The 10,458-nt window shown below is 38.4% G+C and overlaps 1 protein-coding gene across 1 annotated transcript in view; it reads right to left on the bottom strand.

Annotated features, from left to right (window-relative positions):
- The window catches only part of LOC138330790 (SEC14-like protein 3), a 43,521-nt gene extending 41,393 nt beyond the window's left edge, over positions 1–2,128 (bottom strand). The window contains exon 1 of the mRNA XM_069278309.1: positions 1,802–2,128. Within this exon, the coding sequence (XP_069134410.1) occupies positions 1,802–1,855 (54 nt within the window). The 5' untranslated portion in view covers positions 1,856–2,128. The remainder of the gene's footprint in view (positions 1–1,801) is intronic.
- Between the last annotated feature and the right edge of the window lie 8,330 nt (positions 2,129–10,458).

Consider the following 10,458-nt stretch of genomic DNA (forward strand, 5'->3'; position numbering starts at 1 on the left):
GACGCATTTAGAGGTCTATTTTTGTTGGTCTTAAATGATCAACAAGCCTCTGCTTCTAGTTTTGAAAAAAAATATTATTATCTACCCCTACTATGATCATATTCCCTTGAAGGACCAATATTCGTCAGGGTAATCAAATCTTCCGTATATCAACAAACCAGCAAGAAATAAAATGTACCAATTTTATTAACACAAATACATAATATTTTGTCTTACATGTACAACAAGTTGTCTATCAATTTGTTATTTATCTATCGCGATACGGAAGATTTCTACCCGCCGATCGCTCGGTGATGGCGGACACAATAGGGACCTATTTTTGTCAGGGGGGCTGTTTGGCTTATTACGAAAATTGAGGTTATTCCAAATGAATGTTGAGCAGCAGGCGCTTGTGAGATCGTGTTTAAGCTGAAAAATTCTTTTTGTTACATCAATTTTAAGTATTTAAACCTCTTGGTCATGGAAAGTGGCGACCACCACTGTTTACATAGAATAACATTATGTTTTCAACAGTACCGCACCAAAAATTGAGTATGTTGAATCGCCAAAATAATTTGTGATAACCCAAAATCTGGACTATGAATCACATGATCAGACACGTGCGTGACTTCAGTACATTGTTGACATTCTGCTGATCAGTGCACATGGACAGTCAAACGCTGATGGTAGGGATTTAAAATTTCATTTAAAATGGACTTAAGAAAACACCTTCATTTTGGGGTATATTGCTACATTGTTTTTATAAAATATCTTGGTTATAGCACACAATCTTTGTTAAGCATGACAAATCTTCCTTGATCAAATCAGCTTTGGTAGACGACACTCTTCATGAAATCATAGTTCATGAGATATAAGCAAAATTGAAAACATGACGAAAACAGGTCCCTGACGAATTTAGGGCACTTGACCATATATATATATATTGCTACATCGTTTTTATACAATCACTTGATTATAGCACACAACCTTTTTCAAAGGCCCACTACCTTTCCGGAGCAAAATTTATAGGTTTCTTAAAAACATTAATAACAAAAGAAAATATATATCGATGGCTTAAGATGAGGTTACAACACCAAACATATGCAAGATTTCCTGTCTTATGTACGATAACAGTGGAAATTCATTTCGCTGTTTTGCCGTCTGGCGCAGTGATAGTCAACTACCGCGCGGCATTTAGGACGACGGCGGGAAACATAAAACGACCCGCGTTATGAAAATTAACATTAACATTTTAACATTTTTAACATTTTATTTATTCTAATAAAACAGTTCTGAAGTGATGATAAGTGTGCTAGTAAACGTATAGTTAATAACTTCTGCGACTCTACAAAATTATTGATCTCGTTTTACATTCCTATTTTAAAAATTAAAAGCCGTTTCGAAAAGGTAGTGGCCCTTTAAGTTTAAGCAAGGCAAATTTTCTTTAATCAAATCTGCTTTGGCAGACGACACCCTTTATGAAATTATAGTTCATGAGATATAAGCAAAATTGAAAACATGACGAAAACAGGTCCCTGACGAATTTAGGACACTTGACCATTAGTCTTTTTTTAGTTTTTACAAAAGAAAAAAAAGAAGACGCTTGTGAGATCAGATGATAACTGAATGTAAGAAGTATGATCGTGTATGGCGATGGTTAAATCATTGATATTTTGTTTCCCTGTTAACAATTTATGCCTGACAAATGAGCTGCTATTAGGCTAAATGTAAGCCTATTAGGTCTACAGATATATATAATGTGTCGAACTTTGATCGGGTCAAATGTATCTGACTGTCTGACAGACGTCAACTGTCGACTTACGGTTTGTAGGGTGGTGGCCTGTAAAGCACTCAGGTCTCCTACCCTTCCACTCATCCTCTCGGTTTGTTTCGATCTCCTCTATGCCATTTTACAAGGAGACGAATTTGTCAATACTCTCCATGGAATGTGTATATTGTTGCGTATCCACAAACATAAACACTTTGACAGAATACAACGGAAGTGTTTTTGCACTGATTAAAATTAGAAAAGGTCAGCGAACGGGATCCGGAACTTCTTACCTGTACTGTACCACGAACATGCACGCATACGAATGAAGGTTGATATCACGAAACGGATATGGGGATAGTTTGTTAAAAAGGCAAACTTTTATTAATGCCGTAAATTTGACTTTTAGTTATTACAGTACTACTGAGTATGGTGGAATAATTCAATTTCATAAGTTACACCAAAGATTCATAAGTCTCACCAAGGACGTATATGAGATCTCACTTATAAATCCTTGGTCTCACTTATAAACTGAAAGAATTGTACGTCTTGAGTAGATCTATTATGTAAAAGAAGAAAAATCACGGAAATGTATGCATAACTGACTAGTTTCTGATTGAGTTATGTAAATTAAATTATAATTATAAGTCTCAATATCTTTTCGGGTATGAATTCAAGACAAAAACTGGTGGATATTCGGATCTTTTTCATAGACGCGAATATCTTCTTTGAAGAACTCCTACCATTTTGTCGATGACTACATAAACCAAAAAGATATTGAGAATAACGCTTAATTTTAATTTGCGGGATAAAATTTAGCTCGAAATTTGATAACGTGTGATAATGCTTCAAACAACATTGCAAAATCGACAAATGCACAAAACTCTAGTGCAATCAGAAACATACATTGTACAATCAATGAAATAGATAAAAGAAAACAAAGATAAAAAAAGCAAAAAAAAAAAACAAAAAAAACCAACAATGCACACATTGAGCGACACGTACATGCAGGGTGTGAACCGTTACACATACGTACAATGTATATCTAATGAGACGGGGAACATTATTACTGAAGAAAACTTTAATAAGATTTTTTAATAAGATTTAATAAGATTTAATAAGATATTTTATGGACGCAGGCAAGTAACATGCCTCTTTGTCCATATATCATACAATGAAATACAATGAAATAATGACTTAAAGGCCCACTACCTTACCGAAACGGCTTTTAATTTTTAAAATGGGAATGTAAAACAAGATCGATAATTTTGTAGAGTCTTAAAAATTATTAACTTACCGTTAATACTACATTAATCATCACCTTCTGAACAATTTGATTGTAATAAATAAAATATTTATTTTCATAACGCGGGTCGTATTATGATTCCCGCCGTCATCCTAAATACCGCGCGGTAGTTGACTATCACTGCGCCAGACGGCAAAACAGCGAATTGACTCTCCACCGTTTTCATATATTACGCAGTAAATCTTGCATATGTTTGGTGTCGTAACCTTATTTTAGGTCATCGGTATGCATTTTCTGATGTTATTAATGTTTTTTAAGAAACCTTTATATTTTGCTCCGGAAAGGTAATGGGCCTTTAATATCTATGATATACAATTAGCAATTAAGTGATATCAATTATTAAATGAATGTAGTTAATTGGCACGTCCGTGTTCCCTTTATAGCTCCCCAAGTGGTTGTATTTAAGTTCCAAATTAGCCCAGTGCTTGTCTAGACTTATCTCGTAGTCTCTTATTGTTGTTGAGTTTATGATATTTTCTGGTAAACTGTTCCATATATCGACAGTTCTAAATCCAAAGGAATATTTCCGTATATCTAACTTGTAATGTTTTTTCTTTAATTTTTGCGAATGACCTCTCGTCCGGGATGCGGTATCATGCTCAAATAATCCAATGGTAACCCTTTCGTAATGGAAATTGTTCATTATCTTGTATACATTTATGATGTCTCCCCTCAGTCTCCGGTAGGATAGTGAAGGTAAACCTAGTCGCTTTAATCTCTCGTTGTATGGTAGATCTCTAAGCCTTGTAATTAATGTGGTTGGCCCCCGCTGTACTTTTTCTATGGATTCGATGTCCTTTGTTCTGTATGGATTCCAGACGCAAGTAGTACGCTTGCAACGTATTCTAAATATGGTCTTACTAATGCGTTGAAAATTTGTTTAAAGATGCTCCACCGCCGACAGAGCATAAATGACATTCATAATGAAAAAATACCATTTGTCAGCGGTGGAGCATCTTTAAATTATATTTCATCTATGTATACAAATGGTCTTCTTATTAGTCCAGGGATACTATTGGCTTTATTGACTGCTTGTTGAATGTGTATAGAGAAATTCATATCCTTGTCCACATGCACTCCTATGTCTTTTACCGATGATATGTTCTGAAGATTAATCCTGCATCTGTCATGTTGTACTTCCGACTTTCATTGCTTTTTCCTTTTATGGTTAGAACCTTACATTTCAGCGGATGGAATTTCAGTAGCCATGTGTTTGACCATTCTTGCAGTTTGTCCAAATCCGATTGTAAAGCCTTTTTATCATCTTCATTTCTAATTTCCATGTAGGTTTTGGTGTCATCGGCGAATAGGAAAGTATTTGATGTGGTATGTTCCGGTAAATCATTTATATAAATCACAAATAAGATCGGCCCCAAGACACTGCCATGGGGAATTCCGCTCAATACTGCATAGTCCTTTGACGATTTCCTATTCACTATTACGCGTTGCTTTCGTTGACAAAGAAAGTTTTCCACCCAATTAACTATTTTCGCGTTTATTCTATAACTTCAGAGTTTGGCGATTAATCTCTTATGAGGCACTTTGTCAAAAGCCTTCATAAAGTCCATGTAGACAACGTATATTTCTCCTCCATGGTCCATAATATCGGTCCAATCTTCTAGTAACATCAGTAGTTGTGGAACTGTTGACCTTTTTGCTATGAATCCAAACTGTTTATCATACGAAGTGGTATACATAGAATTAATTTTAGTTCCTTTTGTAATCTTGGATGTATCTGGTCTGGACCCTGTGATTTGTTGCTGTCCAAGTTCCCCAGCAATTTCTTTATTAATTCCTCGGTATATAAAAGTTCATTTGAGTCATGTATGATTGGTTTATTATCCAAAGTTGGCATATCTCCTCTATGTTCCTCTGTAAAAACACCACTAAAAAAATGTGCAAGTACTTCTGCTTTGTCCCCATCCAACACAGCAATTTTTGAATCATCTCCGTCTAGACCCTTAAGTTCTGAAACCCCTGTTTTTACCTTTCTTTTCGAGTTGATGTATTTCCAGAAACGTTTCGGGTATCTTTTGACATTTCCTTGAATGTCTTTCTCAATATCTCGTCTCGCCTTCCTCATTGCACCCTTTACCGGATTTCTGATTTTAGTATATTCTCTGTATTTCGACTCTGTTCTCACTTCTAAAAATCGCTGCCATGCCCTATATTTTTTGTTGTTTTTCTTTCTAATGTTCTGGTTCAGTGGAAGGTATGGTTTATTATTTGCGTTGTGCTTGTTGCCTTTTATCATAGGGATATGTTTATCTATACATCTATTCAATATTTCGATGAATTGTTCGTACATACTGCCCGCATCTCCCTTTAATAGTTCCTCCTATGATATGGCTAGATCCGAGCGCATGCCAGCTTAATTCCCCTTATTATAGTTTCGGCGGCTAAGAGTTACATTGGACTGTTGACGGTAGCATGTAAATTTTAACTTTAGTACCAAGTGATCGCTGTGCCCAATGGGACTTTCATGGATGATTTCCCTGATCATTTCTTCTTCATTGGTCATCTACAGATCAAGTATGCTTGGTTCGCTCCCAATTCTTCCTCTTGTATACTGCCTGACGTGTTGAGTTAGGTGATTATCTCTCAAACATTCTATTGTAATAGGAGCGGGTCGGTGTGGTTTCACATAGTGTTAAATACGGTCTCTGTCACTCAGCTGACGGAGTATGCTTCTTTGGCTCAGTCGGTAGAGTCGTAGATTTTCACGCCGGAGACCCGGGTTCGATTCCTGGTCGGGGCACTCGACAGGAATGTGTATTTTCCCTGTTCTTCTACACTATGAACTGCTCCCCATCTTGGTCATTTACGGAGGTTGAACGGTCCCAATTAATCTTTGGGAAATTGAAGTCTCCCATTATAAGTAGGTGAGAATATTCGTTTGTTGCTGCGAATGAATTCAGTAAATCATATAGTTCCTCCATATTTCTTGTGTCCGTATTTGGACTCTTATATATACAACCAATTAATAATGAATCCTTTTCTGTGAATTTAATTTTGACCCAAATACTTTCTTTAAATGAAGATCCAGTTATAACCTCCACAGCTTTAAGATTTTCTTTAACATAAATTGCTACTCCTCTGTGATGATTACTTTCATTGATAAAGATATCATACCCTTCAATACCAAGCTCTGCCTTGTTCGGCAAAAATCGTTTATTTTTTAATATACTTCAGTGACCCCGATGATGTCGATTTCCGTGCTGGATTGAAATACTCATGCCTTCAGTTCATCATGTTTATTCGGAAGACTGTATGCATTAGTATATATACAAGGAATATCATTTTTCCTCGTTTGTGTGTTTGATTTTGCTGAATTGTTTTTAATATTCCCAGTTTTTAGTATATATCTTTGGCTGATTAGTTTTCTGCTTTCGTTGTCCGAATCTTCATTACTTTTCTGGCCAACGGCGGTCCTCTGACTTTGTAGATGTATTCCCCCGATGAATTTTCCTGCTTTTTCTTAGCTGCTTCTTTCCTTAGAAGCTTTTCTAGGTTTCTCTCGGCCTTAGTTAGGTCGTTACATATTGATATCTTTTGATAATCCTCACTCTGTCCCGTATTCTTTATGTTCCTAAATAAGATTTTCTTTACATCTAGATTCGTCAGTGGTACCAAAAGTGGCCTGTTCTTTCTTTCTTCCTCTGGAAGATCTTTCTGGAATTTACCCAACCTTATAGGTTTAGTAAAACCCAGATCTGCTTCAGAAATTGCCTTGCATAATAGTAACAACTCACTGACTTTTGAACAATCATGTGCTATTCTGTCATCCTTTATTTCGGAGTTGGATTCTCCGATCCCGTATATCACTATATTGCATTCCCTGGCCTTTCTATCGTTAATTTCCGACATAATGTTTGCTGTAACACATGGAGGAGATTTTGTTTGTTTAGCCTCTTCTCCGGAATCATGCCTTGTTGGATATGATCCGTTAAGTTTGTTCCTGTCAATGACAGCATGGGGCGGTGGTATACCGAGCAGAGAAAGCCTTACTGATGTTGCCGTCCTGTCCGGAAGATGCTGTATCTGACGTAGGACTGATGTTTGGATTCCCTCTAGCTTCTTATACTGTTGTTTGTTGATGTCCATTACCACGAGGCCATATGTGACTCTTGGTGTAACATAGGTACTCCATATACTCGCTTTAACAGCCTGTGTTGTTCTGTTTTTGCCATGAAGGCCAGAGCGTAAACTGTTTTCCTGCCAGTATGAATTTTCTTTTCGGTTTCAGCCTGATTATTTCTGTTTCGATCTATTCCTGAGTGTGTGAGCTGATTGCAGATTGGGATGTCATCACAGTAGATGGTATGTGTATAGTTGTTTTCCTTGTTGAAAAGGAGAATATTGCTTTTTGACGGGTTTATGCTGTATCTTTCAGACCTGGAGTAGATTTCGACTCTGGTGATCATTTCCTGCATTTCTAAATCATTGTGTGATAGTAGAGCTAGCTTGTCAGCGCAGGCAGCATGCGGTATCCTTATGTGACCAATGCATGCTTTAGAAGTTTTATCTTCCAACTGTAAAAGTAGAGGGTTGTTGAAACGTTTGTAGTGAGTTGTCGACAACACTCCACCCTGCCGACCCCCTGATTAAGGTCGAAAGTATTAGATGTTTTTGAAAGCCATTTCACACAGGAGGTTGCATCTGTGTACAAGTTCCTTAGCAGTGTCCAATTATCTCCATGTATACCGTCGAAAAATAGTTTGTGGAGTAGGATTTTATAGTCTATATCGTCAATGCTTTATGGGCGTCAAGAACGGTGTTTTGGTAAGCTTTGCTTCATTTATGCATTCGGTTACAATGAGTGCGGAATTGATAGAAGACGTTCCACTAGTAAATCCAGTTTGAAGCTTTAATTGGTTCTTATCCAATGTAGTATTATGGCGTACATTTAGGACATGTTCAAGTATTTTTAGAATTGTTGTTGTGACCGTAATCCCTCTGTAGTTTGATCGATCGTGCGGGTACCCCTTTTTTATAAATGGGGGTAACGACACCCTCCTTCAGGATTCGTGGAACAGCTCTGTTCGAGAATATAGCATTGACTACCTCTTTGAGATATGGAGCAACAATGTCACTTGCGTGCTTAATGTGTTCGCTCGTCATCTTTAGGGAGTCTGCTGCTTTGTTGTTGTGCAGCTTTAATACAGCCTTGACGATATATTTTTCTGAGGCAGGGGGGATAGGGTCACCCTGGTTAGCACAGATTTCTGCGATATGATCAATGTTTGCGTTGATACTTGACTTGTGGTCATGGATTTACCTTCGATTGGTCGCTAGGTTACTAAAGTGTTGTCTCCAGCAGTGCAGGATTTCGTCCGTAGAGCTGTATGAATTTCCATTGTAGTTCAATTCATTTACTCGGGTAACAGATGTAGATCTTTGTTCTTTTATAAGTCTGTAGAATGTTTTCTGGTCCCCTTGAGAGTGCAGAATTTCCTCTATTGAATCTTGGCGTTTTCGCGTACTTTTTCCAGATGTCGTTTAGTTAATTCCATGTTTATGTACAGGATATTATCGTTGTTGTGTGGTTTTCTTGCCTTTTTCCAGGTCCAAATTTGCTTCTTGCTGTCGTGTACGGCATTTTTGATCTCCTGACTCCATACACGTCTGGCCAGTGTATTTAGTAATATATAGTCAAGCTCAGCGCTATCTTTGCCGTTCACATGGAAGAAGGTTGGTTTCCCTTGCTGTTTATGATGGATGTTCATTTTAGAGCAGAATGCAGCAAGTTCTGTATCCCGTTCATTTACCTGACGTGTGTGCAGCGATGTGTTCATATCGCCACATACCAGTACTGCATATGTATTGTTGAATTTAGTTATAACTTCCTCTCTTTCGTCGAGGGTTGCTGTAAAGTTCTGTTTTGTTGATTTGCCTCTGCAGGGGAGATACGTATTGATGACACAGTGTGGAGGGGTTGTTGATAGCTCTAAAACCGTAATACGATTGCCGCCATCTGGGTGTGGGTTACATTTAGTGTTCATACTGTTCTTAAATAAGGTTGCTACGCCCCCGTATCCCCTTAGTACTTGTAAGGGGGAAATTGGATCATTTGAGTAAGAGTTTTTGGCATGTACATCATGATCTGCAGATAGGTCTTTCAGAATGTTGTTTTGAAATTAAAATAACCAATGTTCTTGAATGCACAGAATATCGCACCGTTCCAGTAACTGTTGGACACTCGCAAAGTTGGATTGAATGTTTTTGACATTAAGGGTTCCTATGCGGAGTGGTTTATCCCCTGTCGCCAGTTTTTGGCTGCTGATCGGCCTGGCCATAAAAATGAGTTTGAGTTTGGTGATTTTCTGGGTTTTTGCTGTCCTTTAGTCCGCTGGTGTCTGTATGGGGGTCAACCGTAGGGGTTGTGCTCTGCGTTGTTGTGTTCGCAGATGAGGTGTTGTGCGGAGATTGCCACTTTTCTCATTGTTAGAATAATCACGGAAGGTGACTTTCTTTGGCATAGAATGTTTTTGAAGAGGTGATTTTCTCTTTCCCAATCTAGTGTGCTCAGATGGGTATTCACGATCTTTGGTGGTTACGCCAGGTGTTTGTTTCTCCTGTTGTTTCGGCCGAGCTGATTTATTATTAAGATTGGTCGTTTTGCGCAGTAGCGTGGTGCCTGTTTGGGTGGGCATCTGTCTTGTTGAGAGGTTGTTGACAACTGAGTTTGCCAGCGGTATTTGTTGATATAATACTGTCGGTGGATGTAGAGATTGAGGTATGTAGTTCCAATTGGGTACACACTTTGGTTGTATTTGATGCGTGGCAAGCCTTACGTGATGCGGCGCAGTGGGTATCGTCGGTACAAAATGTTGTCTGGGGTAAGCAGGTGGTGGTGGCATATAGTAGTTCTGATGGTTATTTAACCGTTGTGCAGTTTCGTTGAGAACCTGTCGCTGCTGGTGTACCATATTTTGTTCGATATTAGAGAGGCGCAGTCGTATTTGTTCCATTTCAATATTTCTCATTTGATTTTGGAGCGAGGATAGTGTCGTCGCAGCGACTTCCAGTACAAGTAATAGTGATTTTATCTCTTAGCCTGCCGTCGTTAGTTGAGTTTTTTTCATTCTGAGAAGCCGATTTGTCCTTTCTAGGTTCTCTATTTTATGCTGCAGCTTAGCAATGAGCGAGTTCGCTAGTGCTAGTTGCTGGGTACTTTCATTGTCCAGAGGCGGTTAGGTTTTTTGTACGCTGAGACTTTGAGCACGGCTTATTAGAGTGTGTATCCGATGTAGGGTTTGGAGGTTCGGGGGTTTTATCGGAAACTTTTACAGGTTCGACGACTTGTGGTACAGGCGGGAGGGCCGCGGAAGGTGTTTGCATTATATCTCGCACTGGGTAGCCCAGACCATTTGGTACATAGTGCTCTGATGATTCGGGTCTATGG

Source organism: Argopecten irradians, chromosome 9 (genome assembly GCF_041381155.1).
Source record: "Argopecten irradians isolate NY chromosome 9, Ai_NY, whole genome shotgun sequence".
In the NCBI taxonomy this organism is placed as follows: domain Eukaryota; kingdom Metazoa; phylum Mollusca; class Bivalvia; order Pectinida; family Pectinidae; genus Argopecten; species Argopecten irradians.